Source organism: Myotis yumanensis, unplaced genomic scaffold (genome assembly GCF_028538775.1).
Source record: "Myotis yumanensis isolate MYYU_CA2020_CCGP unplaced genomic scaffold, mMyoYum1.0.hap1 SCAF_11, whole genome shotgun sequence".
Lineage (NCBI taxonomy): Eukaryota > Metazoa > Chordata > Mammalia > Chiroptera > Vespertilionidae > Myotis > Myotis yumanensis.
In genome coordinates, this window is record NW_027223762.1 from 25,937,543 (window position 1) to 25,964,387 (window position 26,845).

Consider the following 26,845-nt stretch of genomic DNA (forward strand, 5'->3'; position numbering starts at 1 on the left):
CACCTAATTTTTTTAATAGTAGATTCAACAGACAAAAAATTACTCTGTAAAAATTGCTGTAAAAGTTTCTAAACACTCCCAACTTCTGTATTCTATGTCATTATGTAACAGACAAATAGTGTTTAGACCGGTGATGGTCATGGACCATACTTTGAGCAAGGAATAGGTCTTTCTTTGCCTAATGTGCCTAAGAATAAATAACCTCCTAAAACCAACTCTTTGTTAAAATTACTGGTACAGATAATTTCTACATATTTAAGTATAGTTCAAAAATGTAGTTACTGATGAACAGTTAATACTCTTTACAAGTGCAATGTGGTCAGCTTCAGTGTAGACTGGATAGGCTTATTTGATCCAGTGAAGCCATTTTTGCAGTTGGAGGTATAAGCTGAAAAATCCTCCCTTCTGTAAAGTTCAGCCCGATGTTTACAGCAGCCAAATTTGCTCAGCAACAGAAACAAATCCCTTCGGAATGCCTTTGTGAAAATCGCATACAGAAATGGATTGGCACAAGAATTGACTGGATAAAAAAGAACCAGTAAAACTTTAGAGTTGGTTACTGTGATAAAGGGCATTTTGAAAGCAGCTGAGATGGCAAAAAAAGAGATAGGTGCCATGCAGATGAAGTCCGTGAAGATGAGAACTGCCATTTTCTTAGCAGTCTTTGTATCTTTGTTGGTAACCATCAGCTCTGGATTTTGAACAATAAAATAAATTTTAATGTAGCAAGCACAAATGATGATGAAGGCCACCACATTGAGTATCAAAATTGTTAATATGTAGACTTGTGAGAGAGTGGTTTCCACATCCATAGGGAGGCAAATGCTGACCTTCATGTAATTGCTGACACCCACAAGGGGCAACATGGCAATTAGAGTAGAAAAGAACCATCCTCCAAGCATAATCGGAATGGCGTGTCTTAATCGTAGCCTTTGGTCCAGCTGAACAGCATAGGTGATGGTGTGCCATCTTTCTAGTGTGATGACTGTGAGGGTATAGACAGAAAGTTCACTTGCAAATACAGTGAAAAAGCCAGCAGCTCCACACCCACTTCCTGTCTGCCAGTCTATGGCATAGTTATAATACTGGCCCTTGGTTTGGGAATCAACTGAAGCAATGAGCAGCAGATAGAGCCCCATGCAAAAGTCTGCAAAGGAGAGATTGCACATGAGAAAACGGGGCACTGTCAGTTTATAATGACTGGTTAGGAGAACAAAGAGGACAGTCATGTTTCCCATGATGGCTAGGATATTAATCAGCCAAATCAGGACCCTGAGGAAGTCATAGCCCATAATATCTTCACAGGGGTTAAAAGCATCTGGTTCAGGAGCACATCGGACTGTCTTGGGTGAGCAGAAACCATAGTCATAATCCCAGCCACTCAGTTCACTCTCAGCAAAGATGGCAGAATAACTGTAAGAAGAATATTTAGGCTCAATGTAAACTTAAGGGATTTTCTAGGATTCTGATTATTTAAAAAAATTCAACAATAATTCTCACTGTTTTTTCAAGCCTAAGAAATAAAAGGAAACAAAGCCACAACAGTCTCAGTCTTACATTTATTAAATTATCTGAGAACTCTGAATTGATGTAGGCGTTCCTTAAGAAGGAAGTAAAAAACCATTTAGACTCTATATATATCTATATATATCTATATCTATCTATATATGTGTGTATATATATATTATACATTTATGCAAAGATTTAATGAAGCTGTTTACAGAGGACAATTTTCTTTGGAAAACAAATTTAGAGACACAATATATGCTTGCTAAATCGAAAGGAATTCTCTCTTGGCATTTTTTGTAGCTATTTATCTCATAGTTGTCACCCAAACTGCTCTGAAGCTGTTTGTGGTAGAACACAAATGGAATTGGAAGGCTCACATTGTTGATGTAGTCAGCTAGTGGTAGACTTGCTTGCACCTTAGTCCCTGCTAACTAAATAGCCCAGAGAGAAACAGAAACCAAAGATGGATCACTAGAACCCTAGAAGCAGAGGAAGAATACAGTCATGGACAATAGGAAGAAATTGTGAAAATAGATAATCCTTAGGGGTAAGTATTCAATTCAGAGAGTGGCTTGAAGAGGGACTCTGTCCCTAAGGAAGAAACAGTCCCACCTCTGCCACTCCCTCCTAACCCCATTGCTATTGTTTGAGTTGAGGTTTTCATCTTCTTTAAGGGACAATTACATTTGTTTTCTTCCTGGGATCCTTCCTCCAATTTTAGCTGTCACCCAGTCCATCTGTACATTCCTCCTGGGGTGGCCTTTCTTATGCACAAATCTGTCATTTCAAACGTTCCCTAGGCTCTCACTGGCTATAGGATAAAATCCAGACTCCTCGTGATGACCTCCAGGTCCCTCCTTGATCTGCCCCCTCCTCCAATTCCTTCTCCAGGAAGCAGTAGTGCCGCACCATTCAGAACATGAGCTCTGAAGCAAGACTACCTGGAAAACCAGGAGAGTTATTTAATGCCTCTGTGCCTCAAATTCTTCATTTGCCAATAGGGGCAATAATCATACCTTCCTTGGTAGGGTCATACTAAGGATTAAGTGCACTGACACATATGGAATGTCTAGAATAAATCCTGACACATATTAAGTGTTCAGTGAATATTAGAGATTCTTATAATTAACTCACAAATCCCCTGTGCAGTCATCCTTTTGGTCCATGAAGTGACTAGTGGCTTTCAGAATAAGTTCTGTTTCATTCTCTGTCTTTGTACACATGTGCTGTTTCTTCCTCTTCCCTTGCCTCTCATTTCTCTGGTGAATTCCTCCTCATCCTTAAAGTTAAGCTCTATGATTCTCTGTCTTGATTCTACACCTCCAAGGAGTTTATTACCCCTTCTCTCCCCCGTGGCTGCACTTAGATACTATTGTAATTATCAAACCACATTGCCTTTATGTAATGATGCGTTTAATAGTTTATTAGCTGCTTGATGGCAGGGGACTAGGTTTTATTTATTTCTGAAATCTCATTGCCTCACACAATTTTGGCTCTGAGTATCCATTCAGTAAATGTGTGTGCAATGAATAAACCAGAGTGATCCTCGCTCTGAGAGGAAGGGACAATCACTGTGTACAGTATGATGCATGTAGGCTCAACAAATTTTCTCTTTGCTCACAGTCTGCTACTATAATCTTGGGAGCTGGAGAATTAGTCATAATTTTTTTTCTGTCAGGGCCATTACAATTATGTATTTCACTTGAGGGTTCCTCACACATTAAACAAGCATTTTTCTCTACTTTCAAAATGTAGCTTCTCATGTTCCATATAAGGAAGTGTGTACCTAATTCAGTGAGTGGATGGAGTGATATATTTGAGCAACATAATTACTTAAAAGAACACAGGTTTAAAAAAAATAAATCTATGACCCGGAACTTTAAAAAGGTGCTAGAATTCATAGATAGCAATTTGTAACTGGAGAAGCTCTGCTGCTATGCACAGAAGATTGCAAAGGAAACTCATATGTTTCATTATTAAATGTAAGTCCTCAATTCATTAACATCAATATAATTATCTATCTTTTTAATCTTTAAAGAGGGTGGTTATAAAGCATGGTTAAAGAAAATAGGTTATTTCTTAGCATTAGAAAGATCCTTAAGACCATCTCATTGACCCCCCCACCCCCATTTTATGTTAAGGAAACCAAGATTAAAGCAGGTTAGTGGCTTGCCTAAGATCCCCAGCACTAGGCACCTGTGGCAACACGAGGTCTGTATACCCATAGTTCAGGGGCCTTTCCTCTACTTCACCAGCTCCCAATCAGCCTTTTTCAAAGTGTGGTCCTTGGACCACTTCCATCAGAATCACCAGGGTGTTTGTAAAATACAGATTCCTGGCTTTACTTCAAATCCAGAATCAAACTTTCTAGGGACAGAGCCCAGGAATCTGCATTTTAAACAAGCTCCCTGGATGATTCCTACAAAATAAAAGTCTGTATTAAATCAAGTGTAAACTTTCAAATGATTGCTGCCTTAATTTCCCTTATCCCTTCCCCCTTAGCAAAACTGTTTTGGCTTCTAGAAAACTTCTAAAAATTCTGAATACATTTAATATCAGTAAGAGGTCAGGCACATTCCCTCTCTTACTCCCCTGGTCCTTTGCCCAATCTCCTTTTTTTTTTGCACTACTGAGCATATGTCTAGCAATATTCTCCTTGGTGATTTATCTTCAGACCAAATACCCCTCTGCTGCTACTTACATTTGTGTCCTGGGATGGCTCCTGAGGGCAGCATTGTGCTTATTGACAAAACTCGGCATGGAGCTGTGTTAAGTACTGAAGCTGATGGAGGGAATGTGAATGGACTCATATAGGCTTATCGATATTGAGTCAGAGGAAGGAGGAGCAGTAGCACCACTGCTCCAGCCACAATGAAAGCAGAAAGGAGAGGAGGTGGGAGTTGTAGAACAGTGGGCCAGCCATAACAATAAGCACACCATTATATCTTGGGGAGAGCAGGTAAGGCTTAGTGGCTGGCTCTAGAATTTCTAAACTCCAGGGTCTTAGGAATAGGAGCAATCTGGTGGGAAAGGGAGAATGGGGATTTATCATAAAAATGTTTTTGCAGGGAGCACATCTTTTAAAAAATGACATTAATTTCAGGTAGATTTGAGGATGCTGGAGATTAGGGGACTTGTTTTCAAGCAGTGTTAGCAAACGAGATTGTATGCTCATTTTGGGAAGGCATGTGGTGGTGGCCAATGAGGATTATTGAGAATGACCTACAGTTTCCCCTTCCCCAAACCATCCCTTGGTGCTACCATTGGCTGAACCCAGAAGTGGTTTCCTGTTGATGAGAAAAAAGCCATACAATCACAAAAGAATAATGTGGAAGGTGACCGATAGGGAGGCTATCAAGAGGGAAGAGTGGGAAGAGTGAGAAAAAGAAACACCGGAGGCCAGATGGTGACAGACCTAATTAAAAGAACAAGAAAAGGATCCAGAGTATAATATTTATAATGTACCCTTGATGCTGTCACATTCTTCAACTCAGTTCTGAAAGCCAAACGGTGTTTCTGCTGTCCCTTACAGATAAAGAAAGTCTTGTTCAGGAATACCCAGCATTACAGGAACATTTCTGCCAAGGATTCCCATCCAACTCTGAGGAGCTACGAGGCCCAGGGTCCTTTCATCACACTACCCTGCTGCCCATAACTTGTAGATTGATAGTGGAAAAGAAAAGGGAAAAAAAGATGTAGAAGAGGGACAGGAGATTGGCAAGATACCCTAGAAGGGCGTCTGGTTTTGTAGCCTGAAGGACACATGGGGGATGATCAAACTTCCACAGTAGATGTGGCCTGGGGACACTGGGGTTATCTTCTGAGGCATGTTTTTTTTTTTTTTTTTTTTTTACATTTGGAGGTATGTGAAATACTAAGGCAGACAGGAAAATGTTAAAAAAAATCAGTCAGTAGAATGGTAACTTAGCTCCCATCTAGTGTATGATAGTGGTAGCATTAAGGCTGAGTAATATTGAGCTCCAGAGTGGAGTGGTCAAGGTGGCCTAGGTGTCTTGGAAGGAAGTGGTTACTTCTAGAAGCTGTATCTGCCATTGGTTGATCTTGCTGGGATACTGACAATATGACTAGTGAAAATTCCTAGTGAACTAAATTTTTACTTAAGCCCTTAATGACATTAAAATACTTGCAAATAAAATTTGGATTTCTGAGAATTTAATATAATTGTAGAATGAACATGTAGGTACTTATTTATAGAGGTTTTTTTTTTTTTTAAAAAAAACAGTTGAATGAGATACCTGATCAACTGGATGCCACTTGCAAAGAAAAGTTCTCATTTTAAAGCTATTTTAAAATGCTTTGCAAACATCCCCCTAACCAGGACTTTTATTGAAAGAAAATTGTTACACTGATAATACTAATAAGGGACATGCAGAATGAGATAGGGCTTCCTGAGTTTCTTTGCATGCAATACTTACAGGGTTTCATTATTTGGTTTCCTTGCTGTGCTTTCACATTGTTTAGAAAAGTTTTCAAAAATGGAAAATGAAAAATTCTGCCTGAAAGAGAAGAGGTGGAAAAAAATACCAGTTGAGCTTTTGGTCTTCAAACTAAATCTGATCATGTCTATTTATGCTTTGTTCATCTAAATTCCTTGCCGATTATACCAGCTTCATGTTCTGCACTATTGTCCTAGCTGAAACGCTTCCTGGGGAGAGAGCAGAGGCTTCTGAATTGTCATTAGAGTGCCTCCAGCTTTGATAAAATGCTTGAATGCTAAGTGTTTCGTGTGGGCTCTAGAGAGGAAAAAACTTAAAAATTTGTCAGATTGAATCACAGTTTTTTCAATGCTCATTAAAAGCTGCCTTTATGGCATATTAAGGTTAGCTTCTCGCCACCCTCCTCACTGCATTGGCCTTGATGAACAAATAACCCTTCAGAGTTCATGGCTTTGAACTGTAACTGGGAATCTCATTTATAAGGATTTGAAGATACTGGACCTGACATTATGTGAATTTTCTGCTCCCCCCTCCCCCCAGGAGTATATGTGGGTGCTTCTTTTTCCTTCGTTTTTCCCTTTTAGCAGTTTAGCTAATAGAAGGGAGAGAGGGTGGAGGCAAAGAATGAAACAAGGCATATATGCTTATATTCTTGAAATGAAACCAAAGGGAGGAACAAAGGAAAAGTTGAGGAAGAAATAGAAGAAAGGACAACAGGCTGTGAGAACCTCAATCTTCCCTAAGGAGGAAAGAGATATGAGGCAATCTGAACTAGGCATTTCTATACACTATCCTTCCCAATATTAACAAAAGAGTTAGTTTCTTTTAGGAATGACTGTATACAATCAGGAAAATGGAGAATATATCTGAACTATTTGACCCACTGGACTCATTTTAAATAATCAGCTTGTTATTTGGGGTGAGGATTATACATCCTGAAATTTAAATAAAATCGTGTGTGTGTGTGTGTGTGTGTGTGTATGCGCGTGCACGCGGTGTGCTAGCTCTAATCTGACACGAAGAGGTTCTGTGTGTACCAGTCTTCAGTTAACATGAAATGTGGTTGTTCTTGTCCTTCACATAATAGCAGTGGGGTTCGTCTATCTTTTTTGAAATTTTAATCATAGATACCAAGGAAGTTTTTGGGGCCCTTTGCCCAGGCAGCTGTGAGCATTATCCAGACTTAGCAGCTGCAGGGCAGAGGGTGACTCAGAGATTGCACAAACATCCACTGGCCCAGCTTCAGGCTCTGCATCCTCACTAGCATCCAAGGTTTCGAGCTTTAGGGACACGGAAGGAGTCAGTTAATCCCACTCAAGACAACCCCTGTGTGACTACATTCCCATTGTACTTCGATACTGGTCCACAATTGCATAATCCACTCCCCCTTTTTATACCCAGAAGTCTACTGGAATAAAAAAAAACAACAACCCTGAACTAAAGTTCGTGCATGCCAGTAATTTCAGGAAGGTTGTGGCCTCTTTGCCACAAAAGTGGTGTTTAGAGTCAGTTTTATCATAAACCACTGTCTGTACTGTCTCCTAGTTGGTCTCTCACCAGCTTTGCTCACTTCCAACCCATCCTCCATCCTCCTGCCAGAGTGATATTTGATAAAAGGAAGTCTGAGTAATTTTGCTTTAAATTTTCAGTGGTTCCCCATCCTCTAAACAACTTGGCCTGGCACTCAGAGCCTGTCATGGCCCACCTCTCCCTCATCTCCTCACTCACCTTCCTCTGTGTACCCAGAAGTCTTCCTGTCCCAGTTTTTCTGAATGACTTTCATCCTACTGTCTTTTGCCTTTGTGCCTTCACAGGAACTGTTTTGTCTTTGTGGCATGCTTTCCCCCACACCTGTCTAGCCAACTCCTACCTGTTTTTCAAGGCTCAGCAGAAGTCACTTCCTCAGGAAGCCTGGCATGAGCCCTTCTTTTCTTTGTGCACCCAGAGCCCTCTCAAACACACAACCAACCAGGGAACAAAGCAGACTAAAAAAACAGGCAAGAAAACATCAGAGCGTGTCACATGTGAAAAGTTAAGTATTGCTTTGCTTTACTTCAGTTACATATGTGATGTGCACTGGGTTACAATGTAAAAATGTAAAAAAAGGTATTTATTATGCATCTCAGTAAAAAAAAAGGAAAACTGCTTTAAGGAAAGAATGAAATTCTGCACACCCTGTCATTCCATTCTGCATCGAATTGAGTCAGCTGAAGTAGTAAGATGTCCCTCACTGGACACAAACCAGCCAGGAGTTTGTGCCCTTTTGTTCTCTAAGCTGGCCCTTAGGGAGCTAGGATTCTTTTCGGAAACAGAAGATGGTCTGCTGCTGCGAGAGAAATAACTTAAAAACCTTCTGTAGGGATTTTGTCTATCTTTTATTAAAGATTAAGACATTAGGTAAAATTTATCCTCTTGAGTCTACTTCCCCACCTCTTAAGGAATTATTGGCTCTGATAAGGATTAGAGCTAATTGATCTTCAAAATGCCGGTAATGTATCCATTTTGCAGCTGCTATGATAGCCTAATAATTTAAGGCTATAATTCAATTAACTCAGAATAGGGTTCAGAAGTCTCTAGCTGCAGGGTGAAGTGACTCTTTGGAATCGGTTTTCAGGAGGAAGCAGGATGGTTCATTTTCTTCTTGTCTATCTGAATATGGCCTAGAAGGCAGGGAGTGCAAGGGCAGGGAGCCCTCCACCAGTTGTGTTTTGATGTTTTAGCTGCTGCCACAGCTTGGCAGGCTTTACTTATTGTTTTTTACTTACTCTTTTGTTGGCAAGTTTCTAAAAGCACAGCAGTGGCTGGGGTAAGTCAATACAGCATCCAGGAGATTGGTAAATTTTTCTCTTGATGGCAATTTTTTTAGAGAATAGGATGAGGTGGCAATTAGCGTCTGAATGGACTCCAGCCCATAGCTAGGCAGGGCCTGCAGTTGGGTGGAAGAAATATCCCTGAACAATAAAAGGGAGAAAGGCTTTTTATTTATTTATATTATACATTTGATTCATTGAAACCTCCTCTGAACAATAGCATCATTCTAGATTGTGAGGAATGTTTTCTCTGTCTCGCCTTCCCCTAATTTTCCATTTCAGTTACTCTCATTAAGATCTAAATTCAAAAAAGCTATGCCGTGTTTTTTTCTTATGCACCCCATTATTCTTGTCAAGGTTGAGTATAACTCCTTGTACCTGTCATGCATTCATTAGCATTTCTCCGTCTCTCCCCCCCTCTATCTCTCTCCACTTAGCAAAAGTGAAACAACTACCTGCTTTATGAGACAGCAGGCACACACGGTGACATCAGCTTTTGTGCTCTACCCCAGGGGAAATAGTCAGGGCTTCAGATGCCTTGGTCTCTGATTGATCAAGCCCTGCAGGGTAGGTTTTCATGAAGCACAGGCTGGCTACACTATTCATAGCTGCTGTGTGGCGTGAGCCATCATCTACCTGGGAAGCAGAATGCACGTCCTCTAAAGGCAACCTGGCTTCATCAGTCCAAAGCAAGCGAACTGGCCATGTGGGCAGAGCTGTGCGGAGAGCTCAGGCTTTGTAAACAAGGTTCTGAACTCCTCAGTTTTTCTAGACGAGACAATGTCCAAGAAAACTCTGAACAAGTTAAATCTGAGGAGGAAGAGCAGTCAGTGGAAATTTAAAAACTCTGCCCATCTTCTAAGAGGCTGCTGCTGATGCCCCATGAAACTCTTCCAGCAGCACAGCCACCACCCGCCCCCCACCCCCAACCCATCCAGCAAACTTCCCCAATACATGGGAGGGAATCAATAGGTGATGGATAGACAGATGAACTTGACAACAGGGAATGATGTCTAGTGTTGGCCTTGGTGGAACAATCAAGGCCGGGGATCTGCCCCAGGGACAGCAGACTTTTCCTGCTTTTGTGTCCTTATCAGTTTAGGTACCAGTGTTCTCATTCTGCTTTATAGAGTTATTATCTCAGATGTGTTAGGGATTGAGCACACGACTCTGCAGGCCTGGTTGTGGTTGTGGTGGTGGTGGTGGTGGTGGTGGTGGTGTGTGTTGGGGGGAATATATTTTAACTTGGGATTCTAGAAATGACAAGGACTCATTACAAAGGAGTGTATCTCTGATAATAGATTTTCAGTCTCAGTGACAGAGTTGTAGGGAAAATATTCTGGGGGCGTGGGTGGAAGGAATTCATATAGACACCACTTAAATCCACAGGCGAAATGATAATAGCTGCTTGGGAAGTAAGAGATGTGTCTGGTCCCACTGTTCTGAAGAAGACCAGGTGCCTGCAGTGCTCACAGTCCTTTCAAAGTAGGCCGACCAAGCAGCTCTTCAAGCAAACACTGTCATGCAGGGTGTCCTGTGCCTGACCCAGAGGCAATTCCCTTCAGCTGTTCAGTAGCCAGGTTGGTGGCCAACCTGCTGTAAGAGCTCTGCTCACAGGATGTGCTAGATTGGGGAGTCATCAACCAACCTGTCAGAGTCTGAGTCTGGTATATGTTAAATATAAGGTATATTGAAGGGGACCCCCTAGGATAGGACGGCAGAAGCTGAGAGATAACAGAGAAGGAAGTATGCAGGAGCCATGAGGTAGTGGGAACCATAAGGAAGCATAAGTCATAAGTAAGCGTGAGGCCGAGTGGAGAGTAGAGAGAGTTAGGATTGACAGGGGCAGAAGTGAGGAAGAAAAGAGAATCAGAATGGATGGTGGTAGAAGCTGGGAAGTAGATGAAGTCAGGAGTGGATGGCAGGGAGCGGTAGGCACTAGTACAGGCGGGGGTTGATAGTGGTAGGGGTAGGAAGTAGACAGAGGCAAGAATTGATAGTGAATAGGAGAGTTAGGGAGCAGATGGTCAGGAGTTAGTGGCAGGGCTAAGAAGTTTGGAGTTTATAATGGTGGGAGATAGAACGTAGAACCATGAGTTGATACTGGCAGGAGCTAGGATAAAAAGATTAATTGGGTGAGTTCATTTCTTCCCCTGCTTAAAACCTGAGAGCCTCTTCATCTCACACAGAGAACAGGCAAATCCTTCTAATGGTCACAAGGCCCTCTGTCACGTGGCTCCCTGCCACTTGTCTGTCCACATGTTTAAGGACTGTCCTCTTTGCTCACTCTGCCACACCAGCCTTCTTTCTCCTCTTCAAATACACAAGCGGGTTCCTGCCTCAGGGCCTTTGCTTTTGCTGTTCCTTCTGCCTGGAACGCTCTTCCTGCTGAAATCCACATAACTCGCTCTCTTACTTCTTTTAGGTATTTGCTTAAATGACAACATTTTAGAATATTCTTTCCTGACCATCCTCTTTAAAATGGCAACTCCCCTTCCCAACCCCCTTCCCCCAACTGTATCTTCTCCACAACCGACACCATCTTGCACATTGCATATTTTATTTACTTATTTGATCCTGTCTGTGTTCCCCCATGCTTCTGCTCACTGTCTTTCTAGAGCTTTTCTCATTTTCTCTTGTTTATTGCTTTGCTTGTTAGTTTCTATTTGCCCTATGTGTCTTCAGTTCCTTTAAGGCCAAGGAGCAGAGCTGGTTTGCTCACCAGCCTCTCCAGCATGGTGCCTGGCAGACAGGACATGTTAGCCCATGCTTGTTGGATGCATGATAACAGTGTACTAGACTAGCGAGTAATGGACTGGCACGAGGGGTGACGAGACATCCTGCGTTAGAGCTTCAGTGTCTGGACCTGTTGCATTTCTCCCTGAAACCTGACCGCAGCAGAGGTTGTTTGCTGTAGGATGTTTCCGGCTTCCCAAGGCTTTGTCAGGAGACAGCTGATCCCATTTCCTGTGCCTCTTAATTTTCCCACGTGTCCTCACACTAAACCACTGTAACTAAGGGAACTTGGCTCCACTCCCTGCACCCTCAGAGAGCTTGACACACAGAACATCAGCCCTGTCCAGCAGGTGTCAGGGCGAGTCAGACCTCTAGCCTAAGATCGCCAGGAGTGGATGCCAGGTGTAACCTGTGTAACCTGGGTCTTCTTATTCAATGGGCCTCCATATTTAGTGTTATGAGTTGAATTATCTTCTCCCAGCTTCATACATTGAAGTCGTGACCCTCAGTACCTCAGAATGTGACCTTATTTGGAAATAGGGTCTTTATAGAGGTAAGCAAGTTAAAGTGAGCTCATTAGGATAGGCCCTAATCTAGCGTGACTGATAACCTTATAAAAAGAGGGAACACGGGAGCCAGACAGGCAGGCACAGAGTGCCATGTAGAGATTGGAATTATACTGCCACGACAGAAGGAAGTACTAGCAGTGAGAAGAGAGGCCTGGAACAGTCTCTCCCTGCTGCCCTCAGAAGGAACCAGCCCTGCTGTCCCCTTGGTTTCAGACTTCTGGCCTCCAGAGCTGGGAGACAATACATTTCCAATGTTTAAGCCATGCAATTGGTGGTGCTTTGTTACAGCAGTCCTTTCACATGTAGAGGCTGATGCCCCACAAACCAGGTTGGGGACAATGTGGATAGACACCCTAAGCAGGCCTTTTGGGGTGCACTGGATGGGTGGGGAGGCAGCACCACTGTACTCACAAGATGTTGGGCCCTGTGGCCCCCTGGAAGGCTCCATGGTGCATCTTCTTCAGGTGTGCGTTTCCCTTCAGCTCCCTGTGGGGAAGGACAGTGTCCTTAGTGGAGTCTGCACCTCCTGTGTAACCTGTCACAGCTGTGTACACTCATGCTTGGGCTAGCCTGTGCATGGTGCTCAGGGTTGAAGGGTACATGGGGCACTGTAGGTGAAGTGGGAGAAAGACATGCTAGTCTTGGCAAAATTGTGAAATTGTGTATTTGGCCCCACCTTTCCTTTGTGATTTCCCCTACTTGCTGGAACCTTTTGTCCTGCAACTTAAAGAGCTCCCCCTTCTGCCCTGGGCTTATGGGCGATTACTGTCACAGCTGGGAGGAGGAGGGTGCTGCTCCAGTGTTCAGGGCTGGAGGGTGAAGTGCAGCCTGCCCTGGATCAAGGCTCTCAGTTGTCCTGACCTTGGAAGTCTCAGAATTTACTAGTGATATACTGAAGTTTGCAAATACTTTCCTTAAAAAGAAAAAGTAGGGTTCATTCAATGTCACCCCTTTTATCATGTTAATTGCACTTTTTTTTTTAAAAAAAAAATGTGTATTTGTAAGGGGGTGAGAAAGGATGGAAGTACAGGCTGTGGAGAAAATTGTCCCATTACCTGGGAGCCCTGCTGGTGTGTGCTGTGTATGTGATCATAACCAGGTGTGCATGTTATGGAAACAAAAGATTCAGGGCCACTGCTCTTGCCTGTGGCAGAAGCCAAGAGCTACTAAGGCAGAGGCTACCTAAGGGCTTCTGTTCCCTTTAACTCAAAGCAGCTCAGCGTGAACTCTCACAGATACTCCAGGCTGGCCCTGCAGAGTAGGCTCCTGTCTGGGCCCTGAGGCTGGGCTCCAAGCACAGGCCCTTCTCTGGGTGGACAAAGGAGCTGTGAGAGGAGTCCCTGGGCTCAGTCTTGCCAGCCTTCTTTTCAGCACTTTCTTCCTATAAGAGAAGGGTGGGGACTCAAAGAGTATTCTGGAATCCCTGGGCAGTGGGCACAGTAGACGTCCACTGTTGGTGTGGTGATTTCGAGCATGGGAACAGGATTCTTCTGCATCGTGTTACAGTGTTACATGGCAGAACAGATGCACCAACACCAGCCTCTCCCCTGCAGGATGGCTAGGTAATTACCTGGCGCATCTCATAGTGTTCCATCTTCTCCAGCATCTGCGCATGTCTCCATGCAAGAGCCCCTGCATCTTCCTTCCCGGGTAGCTGTTTTCCATGTGCTTCTACTAAGCGTTCTCCTTGGAATCCCTCAACCCTTTCATCAGAAAGCACCTGTCAGTCCCACATCACCCCCCTTCCCTGGGTATATTTCCACTTTCAAAAGATGAGGTTGTCAGAGTCAGTTGCTGTTTAAAATCTAAATCAAAAGATGCTTTCCTTCCTGAGCCTCCATGGTTGTTCCTCCTGATTTGGTTTGTTTTAATTATGTTCAGTTCTGGTCACAAATTGTTGAAACTGAGCTCTGTGAGCAAATAATCCTCATGTCAGCCAGGTCCAATTAATTTTTTCAAATTTCATGACAGCATCATGCATGTTTCATTAAAATTCAGATCTTTCTGTGTACTGATAACTGCATTGTGTCACTTGGTCAAAGGTAAATCAAATTCATTGACCACATTTTTCTGGAGGGCACTTTTGGGAACTCTCCCAGGTAACCCGGTCCTCCCATTGTGAGAAGCATAGGCAGCATGGCCTTTTGAAGCAGAGTGGGGAACCCCCAACTCAACCCAAAACTTTCCTAACATGGTGCTGTGGGAATGATGTGGCCTGACTCTTGGACTCTTGGAGGTGTCTGAGGACAACCATCCAATACTGCCCCTCTCCACCCTGTCCTGCCTTAGTAAGTAGAGTGCTTGAGAACTTGAGAGAGCTTTGGTGTCATTCTGAACACCTTTGGACAGGCCTATTAATGGGGAAGGTGTCAGACCCTGGGCTGAATGTAGAGTTTGAAACTTTTTCTTAACAGTTTTGAAAACTCCTCCTCCTTCTGTGCTTAAATCTTTCAATGAGTCTTCTTATTCTTAGAAGAGAATTCAGACTTCTCTCCATAGCCCCTCAGTTCTGCATGATTCGCTCCTACTTTATCTCCAGGTTTATCCCACACCAGTCTTCCCCTTGCAGATGACCCTCCAACCTCACCAGCCTCCTCAAATTTCCTGGAGTTTAGAAATTTCGTTTCTTTCCCAACTCAGGACCTTTGCATATGCTGCTGCTTTCTGTAACACACTTCCCTTGCTATTGCCATGGTGGACTCCTTGCCATCTTTTAGGATCAGCCTAAATATCATATTCTCAGTGAGGCTATCACCTAGCCTAAAGTCAGTCGCCCCTCTGTACTCTCACAGATCTCAGCAATAGGTTATTTTCTTCATGGTACAAATCACTACCTGCAAGAAATTAACTTACCCCCTTTTTGTCTGTGCCTTATGCTAGAACAGAAACTTCAGGAGGACAGGGAGTGTTTCTACTCTACCATGCGATCCAGCACTTAACAAAGTGCCTAATATATTGGTGATGCTTACTAAATGCTTTTTGAACGAATAAATGAATGATACTGATTTCTGTTCTTGCTTTCCTCTTTCTCCCAACGATGAGGTATGGGAGATTCAGAACCTTGAGTAGTTGTATTATTCGAAGTTCACAAGAATTCTGGCATCTCTGAAGCAGCGGAGACTGCTGACCAAGGCCCTCCTTCCTGAAGTCCTATTTTCCCTGACCTCCCAAGGTCTACTCCACTGGTTTCCTTCCACCTGGTTGCTTTTGCTTTGGCTTCTCTTCCTCATGTCTTGTTCCCCGGGTTTTATATTCAGTCCTCTTATTTTTCCCCTTGTGCAGCTGCCCTCTCTCTTCAGATAACCCTGATGTCTATGTGTCTAGCTCTGAGCTACCCTTTCCAGCCCTCTGTCCTCCCTGCTAACAGATGACCCTCTAGGTTCTCATTTCCTACTGAACAGAGTCCAAATTCTTTACTCTGGCATCTAAGGCACTTCCTGCTGTGTCCACCCACAACTAGAACTTTCTAAAAGCTATATTTGCTGGTCTATGAAAACATTTCTTGCTTCCTCTCCTGGGCCATTCTTTTTGTTATCCTCGGCCTGGAATGCATTTTCCTTCTGTCTTTGCCTCTCTCGGGCCCAGCTCAAAGTCTGCCTCTCTCGTGAGGCTTTCTCTGGTTTCCTTCTCCCTGTCTCCTGTTTCAGTTACTACTTAGTGTACAGTTTGCATACCATTTGGAGATGCCTCTTCCTAGGCTGTAGGCTCTGTCAAGGCAAACACCAGGTTTATTCATGCTCATTTCCTCTAAAAATATAGCATGTTCCCTTCAACACAGCTGATGCTTAGCACACACTTGTTGAGTGAATAATGGAATGAGGCATCTGAGAGCACTGTGCCAAGAGAGGATAGGCCTCTGATTTAAATTTGGCAGAAAGAGATTCAATTGGCTGGAGTGGACCCTTCATTAAATTCAAGTCAAGAAGAAAATGATGGGAAATTTACTCCATGATAGGAAGGACAACTTTTAAAAAGCTACTGTTTCTTGAGCACTTGGTATGTGCCAGACCTATGCTAAAAGCATAAAAATTTAATCTTATTTAATTATCATTTACTCATTGATAATTAATTATGTGATGTTATAAATAATAATTGAGCACCTACTCTGTGCTAGGCACTGTTTTAAGTACTGAGGGTACAAAATAGACCTTTTCATTTTCAAGAGTGGGTATCCTCAAAACAAGCCTATTAGTGGCTCCATTTTATGGATGAGAACACTGTGTCTTAAATAGGTTGAGTAACTTCTCCAAGGTAGCTGATAAATAGTGGGATCAGATATAGAGTCCAGTCAGTGACGCTTAGGTCTGTTCTCTTAGCCACCAAGTTATGTGGCATGGTATCTACATAAGAGGGTCTTTGGTTAATATATATAATTAAAGTAAATATATTATGTAGACTTATGCTCCTCAACTTCAGACCGGCAGCATCAGCATCTCCTGAGAGCTTGTTAAAATTGCAAATTCTTAGTCTCTATCCTAGAACCACTGAATTAAAGTCTCTGGGAATCAGGCTCAGGAATCTGTGTTTTAACAATTCCCACATTATTCTTATGTGTGTTAAAGTTTGACAAGCACTGGTGTAGACCATACTTCATATGATCGACTTATTAAAAAAGGCTTTTTGTTTATTTTTCTTAATTTTGACTTCAGTTGAGGTTTTCACGTGCTCTTAGTTTTTATTATACACAGCTGTAGTGTGATCATCAGTCACCTTGTCCCTGTTAGGGTTCTATTAGAGTGGTTCAGCTTTGTGCATGAACCACTCTAATAGAAAAGGAGCCTTACAAAGAAAGAGGTTGAGAACAATGAAGGAACCAGTTGGTTGGGATGCTCCCCTTGATTTAAAAGCTATTAACACTGGGGCCAGGCCTGGTGTGGCTCAGTGGTTAAGCATCGACCTTGGAACCAAGAGGTCACCATTTCAATTCCTGGTCAGGGCATATGCCTGGGTTGTGGTCTCAATCCCCAGTGGGGGCGTGCAGGAGGCAGCTAGTCAATGATTCTCTCTCATCATTGGTGTTTCTATCTCTCTCTCCCTTTCCATTCCTCTATGAAATCAATAAAAATAAATAAAATTTAAAAAATAAAATAAAAGCTGTTAACACTTGGGACTCAAGTAGGGTGTGGTGAATATTCTTGGCTCCCTCACCTGGTGGAAAATGAGCAGCCTATTCCCTCCCCTTGCCCGCCTCCCACCCCCAGCAGTAGGGAGATGGGACTCCGAGTGGGTCTGTTGTGGCTGATTAGCTGGTAAATGGAGTTACCCGATTTCTCTGCAGTGGGGCCAGTGGGAAGAATTTCTTTGCTGAAATCATGCTGCCTCTAACACACCCTCAACCTGAGCACGGGGGCTAAGAGGGAGGCTGTGAGATGGCGGCGCCTAAAGTAGGGTGTTGAATATTTCAGCAAGCTGTCAACTTCAATGTATTCCGACTGCATCTATCTTTGAAATCAGGGTGCTCTGGGGTTTCCAGCCAGCCAGTTGCCTAGTAACATGCATGAAACACTGAGGACTAGCCACTTGAAAGTTTATTTTTGTCCTGAGTTAGTTGCTGAAGATTGAATGTGGTCTGGTAGCCAGAGTAATATATCATTTTTATTCATGAGCTGGGGAAATGAGCGTACTTACAGGGAAATCAGCGTCGTCCCATTGAACGCATGACTTCGTATTTCTTCAAACCCATTTCCGTACAGTTTGCTGAAGAGAGAAGAGAGAGGGTTTAGGATAGAAAGAAATGGTTTGGAATCACACATCCTTCCTCCTGTGATGTTTATTGCTAAGATAATTATTGGCATTCACATGTCTTAGCTGTGTTTCACTAACATTTTAGATTCTAAGGTCCTGGTAAAATGAAGTTTTGTGGGGTTTTTTGCTCCAGTTTGCCTCTACCTCCACCATTACAATCTTCACCACCACCAGTTTTAAATGTTTATTAAGTATCAGATACTTAGCCAGCCATTGTATGTATAGCATATGATTTAATCTTCATCATCATTTCCATTATCCTGATGTGAAACCTAAGCCTAGTGTTGTTGTGCAGCTTGCAGAAGATCAAAGAAAGCAGTGGCAGAAGTGGGATTTGAGGCCAGATCTGTCTGACCAACACTCAAGTCTTGCCTGCGGTTGTTCAGGACTGTGTGTACACCCGGGCTTTCTGGGTTGCTGAAAGTTAAGGGCAGAGGAAGACTCCCGTGCTGAGTGAGCTGTCCCTTTTCTTGGACAAGTGTAAGTTTTGGTACCATATCTGGCTCCACAACCAAGAAGATTTCAGTGTCTGTAAACAGTTCTTTAAGACTCATTATTGGATAATGAAATCAATATAGTTGGGTGCAATCAGCATTTAAAAAATAAAATAGAAGTGATTAGAACAGAATGGATGCAATTAGGGTAGTGTTGTTTATGAAATTTTGTTCCATAATTTTTGTATGTTATATACATATAAATATACATACACACACACAGGCACACATACATACATGTCTGTCCAGAATAAGACACTGGAGGCTTTTTAGAACACAGGTCAATGCTGGAGAATGCTGGAGTCAGAAGGGAACTTGAAAAGAATCAAGTGGCATCCCTTCATTTAGCGAAGAAGGAAAAAAGATCAGAGAGGAAAGTGACTTGTCTAAAGCCCACAGGAGGCAAAAATGGGACCAGAAAACACTTTGTGGCTCCTTCTAGCACATCAGTTTTGCTGGTTGTTTTACTTTTCTTCCCTGAGATGACCCCCTCTCCCTCTTCCTGCAGGCTGTGTTTGATTTGCAGGGTCACCTTTCCTGGCTGCCCTATTTAACTACCATCCTCCCCTCCTCCAGCATCTCAGCATTCCCTATCCCCCTTCTCTGATTTGTTTTTCCTCTGTTGCTTTACCACCGTCTGACCCATAGTTATGTTATACTTGTTCATTATCTATGCCCCCCCCCCCTGCCCCCAGCAGAATATAAATTCTTCTGCTCTCTGCAGAATCCTCTGCATCTAGAACATTGGCTGGTACCTGGGATGAGTACAGTAAGTATATGTTAAGTGAATTGGATGAACAAGTGGGTCTATGGAAGATGAATTTCTTACTACAAATCATAGTCCAATGAGCTTAAGTAGAAATATTGGTGTAAGTTCTTCATGAGCAATGATGGAAGACTCAGGTGAGAAAGGGCTGTGGTAAAACATAAAATTAAACTCCTGTGTCTGGCAGGGTCCTATCTTCCCTCTACAGGGCTGCTGCAGCTGCACGGCCATGTCAGGAACAGGCTGTGGGATGTGATGTGAGAAAGGGTTGAGACATATTCTCCACCTGCTCTCACCCCACATGCCTGTCACCTGAAAGCACTTTTATCTTGGTATATGTATATGTATATGTATATGTATATGTATATGTATGTAGTGTTTATGTGTGTAATATGTATGTATTTTTTGTGTGTGTGTGGTTTCCATCAGCCCCAGTACACCTGACACAAATCAGCATATAAATATATAGAAGTGGGACTCAGGTTGAAGCATGATATTTGAACACTGAAATTTAGAAAATACAGTGGTTATGAAATAATTCGTAAAGTCTTCTTACTAGATTGAGTTCAAAGTGAACAAGGGAGGATACGAATTCATTCCACAAAACCCTCAGGCCTCTCATGCTGCCTGTTACCTAGCAGGGGATCGGTCATCAGGCTGGGTGGAGCAGAGGCCCTGTCCCACCGCAGCCTCCCTGGCTTCCCCTGCTCTCTTGTGCTTCCTTCTGGGAGTCTTCTGAGTTTAAGGCTGCATGTGCTAGCTTTTAACCATATTCTGTAATCAATTATTGGATGCCATTTTTTCATTAATTTTCCCTCTCCATTTGAATTGTAGAATCTGAGGGGATAGGAACTTGGTTTATATTTGTTGTCTTGTAAAATCAAAAACAACCTTCTTGCCTCCTTAGGACTTACTCCCACTGGATTTTTTTTTAAGTTTTACACTAAGAATATTATTCTTTAGTAGTATCTTGTCATTTGGCAGTATCTTGTTATTTATAGCAGTTTCTATTAGATGAATGAATCCTACCTGTCTTTTCTCTGAACTTTTTTGAAATTGAATTTCTTAGAGGCTAGGTCAGTGTTTATCAAAGCATTCTCCTCCATCCACTGAATCAGAATCATGTATGGAATCAGACTCTGGTACTGGCACCCAGGAGCAGGTGCTTTTATAGCAAGCTCTCCCAGTGAGCCCGGGCATGCCACTTTGGGACCCATTGCCCTAGGGCAGTGGTCAGCAAACTCATTAGTCAACAGAGCCAAATATCAACAGTACAACGATTGAAATTTCTTTTGAGAGCCAAATTTTTTAAACTTAAACTATATAGGTAGGTGCATTGTTATTAACTTAATTAGGGTACTCCTAAGGCTTAGGAAGAGCCACACTCAAAGGGCCAAAGAGCCGCATGTGGCTCGCGAGCCGCAGTTTGCCGACCACGGCCCTAGGGCATGTCGTAGGATCATACAGTTCTCATCATTTCCATAGTGCACACCAGATGGTCTGTTGGTCAGAACTGAGTCCAGAGACTAGTCCCCTTATTAATTTCTCTGCCTTGTACGCGATGAAGCTACATGTGTAGTGGATCAAGAAGAAGTAGCCCCTACTTTGATTTTGGCAAAGCAAAGCTGCCAGCAGTTGTCTGGATGCCATTCCCCATCACTGCTAGGTGCTGGCTTGATGATCCTAGTTTTGATACATATTGGGATTTTGTACCTTTTTTTTTTTTTTTTTTTTTTGGTGGGGTTTATAATGCTCTAAGTTAAGTCTGCAAGCCCTGAGCCCAACTGCCTGGGCTTGAATACAAGTCTACTGCTTATGAACTGAATTACTTTGGGCAAGTTACTTAACCTCTCTGGTCTCAATTTCCTAATCTGAAAATAGAGGTGATAATAATAGTATTGATCTCAAAGGCTATTGTGAGGATTAAAAGAGTAAACATGTTAAACACTTAGAAATGAGTGTTTATTGGAACACAGTAAATACTTAATGTGTTGTTCCTATCATTCATGTATTCAACAGTGGCCTCCAGCTCTCCTACCAGAACTGAAGGAAATGGTCTTCTTTCCATGTGCTGGACAGAATTTTCATGACATGCAGCCACCTGTTCAAATGAACTCCACTGGGGTAGAGGCCTCTCTGTTCCTGGGTGGAGTGGGTCAGTTCAGTGGCCTGGGCTGCCCCAAATGTCCTCACTCTCTGAAAGCCCTCAACCACCTTTCGCCTGTGTGGGCATCATTGACATTTTTGCAATTGGATATTTTTTATGTCTTTTTTTGAATAGCCTGGGTCCTGCTTGTGCCAATATTGCAAAGAACATGGCTCATTGTTTCCTTTTCAACTGCTGCTCTTTGTCTCTGTTCTTACCAGACTCACACAATAGAATGCACTGCATTGTTTTGATTAAAGGACTGGCTTCCTTACTCTGGAGAAATTACAAATGCGAGTGGGAGACCTCATGTTGTCAGGCCTGCACAATGCTTTGTGCCCATTCAAACATCTGGAGAGTCACTTCAGATAACTTTTTTCCAAAACATCATGGTGTCAGAATTAAATGAGAAAGGCTTCCTTTGCCTTGAGGATGCTGTCACAGGCTGGGAAATGAATTTTCCTCCTCCTCTCCTCTATTATGATAGCTGCACCTTACTTTAAAGCATTGTCTAGGTTCTCTATTCAAATGTCAGTACTTGTGATCAAACAGAGAGAATAGTACCTTTTTATTCAAAATAAGACTCAGGCTTTAGAACTTAACCACAGATGACACTTTAATTCTGAATGCTGCCTTATAGCAAACTCCAGATATTTCTTGGACTATAAAAGCATTTCTTAGGTTATATTAATGTTACACTACAGTTCCCTCTTGGATCATGTACTCACCTAGTTTTGGATGATTTCAAAGAAGAAAGCTTAACTTATGTTTACAGACTCTCAGGGACTCAAAAGACCCAATTGCTGAAGGGCAAAACATACTATTTTAGAATATATGTCCTATGATGGTATATCTATCAACAAATTTTTATCAAACAACTATAGAAACACCATCTCAAAGAATAGGGATCCTAAGTTTGCTACTGTCTTCTCCATGTGCTACTTTGCTGAAGTCCTTTTACATAGGAATAATTCCTCATGCATAAAGACACTTGTGTGCTGGATTCCCTGGCAGTGGTTGTAGGGATAATTATCACTGGTCTCTACTGTCTGCTGCCAGGACCCTAGTTTTGAATGTTCATCAGAACTCCCCCATTCCTGTGGGGCTCGCAGCCTCTATGGCATGGGGGTCCCTCTCTCTGATTTGGTCATGCCTCCTGCCTTTCAGCAGGCCTAGAGTTCTATTTTTATATATAAATATGTTTTTATTGATTTCAGAGAGAAGGGAGAAGGAGAGAGGGATAGAAACATCAATGATGAGAGAGAATCATTGATTGGCTGCCTCCTGCATGCCCCCTACTGGGGATTGAGCCCACAACCTGAGCATGTACCCTGACTGGGAATCAAACCGTGACCTCCTGCATGGGTCTACGCTCAATCACTGAACCATGCCGGCCAGGCAGCACTAGCATTCTTATATTTCCTCACATCTCACCAAGTTCATGTCAACTTACATGACTTTATCATATGTAACAAAAAAAGGTGATAGGCATCCAAAAATGATAACAATGGATTATAATATAGTGAATAAAATGTTTTTAAAATCCACACTCCACAGTGATACTTAAAAAGAGAGAATGAAAGAGAGAGAGAGAGAGAGAAAGAGAGAGGAGAGAGAAGGAAAGGGCGAAAAAGGAAACCTCTTTCTTTCTTTTTTTAACAGAAGAGTGCTGACTAACAAATGTAGAGGCATGGTAGACTTTCCTATGTATTAACTGAATAATCAACAGATGCTGAAACCATTGGACAAAGGTTGTTGGCTACAGGATAGTCACACAAACTCAAATTATCCCACCATGATTTAGTTATTAATGACAAAGGGAAATATGCACTCTTACAATGAAGAGATCAGTCACTACCTTAACCGAATGGCTAAGGAGTGGGATAGTGGGATGTGCTGTTCCTCCTGGTTTGATGCATTGGGAGAGACATAACATCTCCTTTGTTGTGTTCTTGCAGAAACATTGACCTGAACCTAGTTATGACAGTATAGACAAATGAGTCCAGACATTGTCATCCAGAACAGAGGAAGGAAGAGGGGCAGTTTTTTGCAGGATGGGGTGGAAGGTGATGTTGGGAGGACTAGGGACATAATAGCAAAAATGCAATGCATAAACTTTTATTATATTCCAAGTTTAAAAAATCTATAAACATGTTTTCATTTGAATATAGATTATAGGTTGGATAATGCCATTAAATTCATGTTGATTTTCTTAGCTGTAGTTATGTGGAATTTCCCTATTTTTGAGAGATATGTGCTGAAGTATTTAGATATGAGGTGTCATGATGTCTATAAACTTTTTTGGATGGTTTGGCCAAAGGGAAATGTATTGTATATAGTTACATATATAGAAATGGAGTAGGCATGGCGAGCTGGAAATAGTAGCTGAATCTAGGTAAGGTATATAGGGAGTTCATAGTGCTATCTGTTCCACTTGTCAGTGGGGAGACAGAGAGAGTGACTCCAATTACCAGTTTAAAATTTCAAAATAAAAATATTTAAAATGAGATGATGCAACAGTGTTTTAAGGGTGGTCTAAACAACTGGCTTGCTGAGTGTTAGTTTTTAATTGTGACAGTGCAGTGCAGACAATACAGTGTGACTGACTTTATACAAGGAGGTATTAATAATCCCATTGGAAAGACAGAGACAGAGTTATGTTGAGGTGGTGTGACTTGACTAAGGCTGGTTACATGCAGAGCCAGGACTAGAACATAGGCTTTCTATTTCAGTGCCAAGCAGTCTCTCTACTGTGGCTTGTCAGAGGTGCAACCTGAAATCTTGTCATTCTTTGCCAGGCATCTTTTCTCTGAATTAGTCTTAGAGAATTAGTTGCTGTGACCTTTCCTTCTCTTTGTGGAGTTCTGATATGAATCAAGGTTGTCACATTTTTGAGACTTGCATGACCAGTGATCTAGAATATTTTAGAGGTGGCGAAGCCAAATCCTGCTGACCTAGGGGGGACATTTCAAAGTGGCATCTGGAGGAGATTTAATGAAAAGCCAAAGGGCCATAAAGGAACATAAGAGTATAATGCATGGCTTTAGCATTAGCCCCACTGAGCTTCTCCAGCATCAGGTGAAGTGTTTTGTTTTTATTAAATGAGCTCACAGTTGGTACAGATTTAGGTGGGGGAGGCAGGAAGGTTTCCATGAAAAGCAAATTCTCAAAAACTAGTCATGAAGAGAGAGGGCTTATTTTCATTATTTTCTAATTAGAGAGCTGAACTCTATAGTTGAGAAAATCCAGGCTTTCCTTTTTAAGTAATATCCTTTTCCAAGGGGGTGCTCCACAGGATCCTCCACTTACAGTAGGGCCCATTCAGCCAAGGACAAGTGCCAAACAAATGACTAATCTCTCCCCTTGCAGACACAGGGTTGAGAGTGAGGAGGAGGATGAAGCACATTGTCCCCACGGGCTCTCTGGGAGAAATGGATCCACAATCCTCATTAACTTCACAAGTGGGGCAATTACCTGCCCTGCTGGTAGGCACTATTCATCTTAAAATCAGTACTAACACAAATTAATAGTCCACAAATAAAAATACCATGTAGCTGTTGTGTACACATGCTGAAATATGATGTGTGAAAAGGAATCTTTGATTGTTTTGTTACTTTGGTGGGGAGGTCCGGTCTTGTGAGCTTGTAGAATCCCATGAATTATTATTTTCTTCTGCTCTTTCATTCCTGTTCCGCTCCACTTCCATCATTGTACATTTACCTGAGAGGAGTATCTGTTGGTTCCTGATTATTTTTAGATTTAGGTCAAAATCAAAGGGAGTCTTGGCTATGTATGATCTTTGAATAAAGGCAACTTATTTGAGTGGTTTCTTCTTACTACTTTTATTTAGTTACTTTTAAGCCTCTAGCCCAGCCGTGGGCAAACTACGGCCCGCGGGCTGGATCCGGCCCTTTTGAAATGAATAAAACTAAAAAAAAAAAAAAGACTGTACCCTTTTATGTAATGATGTTTACTTTGAATTTATATTAGTTCACACAAACACTCCATCCATGCTTTTGTTCCGGCCCTCCGGTCCAGTTTAAGAACCCATTGTGGCCCTCGAGTCAAAAAGTTTGCCCACCCCTGGTCTAGCCTCTTATCCCAGCATTCAAGACCCTCTGCAATCAAATGTTTCTTCCATTCCTTTTTATGTAAACATATTGATCTAAGCCTATTTCCCATCCCTTAAGCAGGATGTTCACTCCCAGTGAGTATCCCTCATCCTATTTTCCTCCTCCCACAGCCTTGTGTTTGCACATGCTGCCTTTCACTTGGATTCCTTGCTCCCCTATTCTCAGTATGTGGTACAACATAATGATGAAGCCCATGACTCTAAGCTAGACTGTTTGGTTGTATATCTTGACCTTGGGTAAATTTCTTAATCTCTAAAAATGAGAGTGATAGTCCCTACCTCAAAGGGTTGCTGTGAAACTTACTAGTAAATGGGTATTTAAAAATAAGTACTCAAAAATGGTGCAGGCTTTTAATAGGTGCTATATAAATATTACAAATGTTGTTGCTTCTATGAGGTCTGACTCAAGTCTCAGCTCTGCCCTGCAGCCTCTTCTGATTTCTCCAGCCTGAGAGGATTTCTCCAAGACTTCTCATTTCTGTGTACTACACACTCTCACAGTGAATATCTACTGGCTTGTATTCTTTTTATTATTTCATGGTTTTTCCCCATTGAGATTATGAGCTACTGGAGTACATGGATCTTATATATATCTTTTGTGTTCTCAATAAAGACACAGGAAGACCCTCAATTATAATCATGCAGTACCCCTCCACTCATTGTTTGTTCTGAAATACCCTGTTTCTGACAGGGGTATGATGGATGAGTAGTTCCAGATCCACATGTAACAGAGAAACACTTTATAAACAGCTGGAAGAGCTGTGGTATTTGAGAGAAGTGGAGGAGTAAAAAGATTATAGAGAGGTTTTTCCAGTATCTACAGACTCCTTCCTGGTGTTCAAGAGTTACAAGTAAAGAATTTTACTTATCTTGAAACCTTTTTTGTTGTTGTTGCTCTGTATTCTTTTGATTGCACTACTGAGCTGGGACTACATTGGCCAAAATTTCATAACATAATTATATGTGTTGGTTTATGGATTATGCCTACACAAAGTAAAAAATACTATACAAATGCAGTGTGCCATTGATGCCAATTTTTAGAATCCACTGATATAAAAGAATCCCCTGAGATGTCTCTCCTCTTGCTTTACAACTACTTCATTTCAGGGTCATCCAGTCCATGCTCTCTCTCTCTCTCTCTTTCTTTGAGGGTGAGCTCACTTATTATCTCAATATGATCCTGCCATGGACTATAACCAAAGCAGAAAGAGAGAGAGGAATATGGATGCATGGAGTAGAATTGAATACGGGTCATTGGGCATTGAATATAAATTAGACATGGTGTCCAGGATGCAGCTTCTGAATTGTAGGTCAAAGGAAGGTGCCCCATGTGACAATGGCAGGGATCCAGAGTGAAGGAAGTCTGGCAGGTGTACAGTGAAGAGAGTGACTTGTGTTATTTTAGTACAATACTCACTTGAACTTAAATGTGCATGTGAATCACTTGGGATCTTGTGAAAAATGTATATTCTGAGTCAGTA

General features: G+C 42.2%; 1 protein-coding gene across 1 annotated transcript in view; it reads right to left on the reverse strand.

Annotated features, from left to right (window-relative positions):
• Window positions 1-210: 210 nt before the first annotated feature.
• LHCGR (luteinizing hormone/choriogonadotropin receptor) overlaps window positions 211-26,845 on the reverse strand; it is a 56,145-nt gene continuing 29,510 nt past the window's right edge. Inside the window, exons 7-11 of the mRNA XM_070428431.1 lie at window positions 17,710-17,778; window positions 12,493-12,567; window positions 8,732-8,917; window positions 5,946-6,026; window positions 211-1,413 (exon numbers count right to left, since the gene is read on the reverse strand). Coding sequence (XP_070284532.1) covers window positions 303-1,413; window positions 5,946-6,026; window positions 8,732-8,917; window positions 12,493-12,567; window positions 17,710-17,778 — 1,522 coding nt within the window. The 3' untranslated portion in view covers window positions 211-302. The remainder of the gene's footprint in view (window positions 1,414-5,945; window positions 6,027-8,731; window positions 8,918-12,492; window positions 12,568-17,709; window positions 17,779-26,845) is intronic.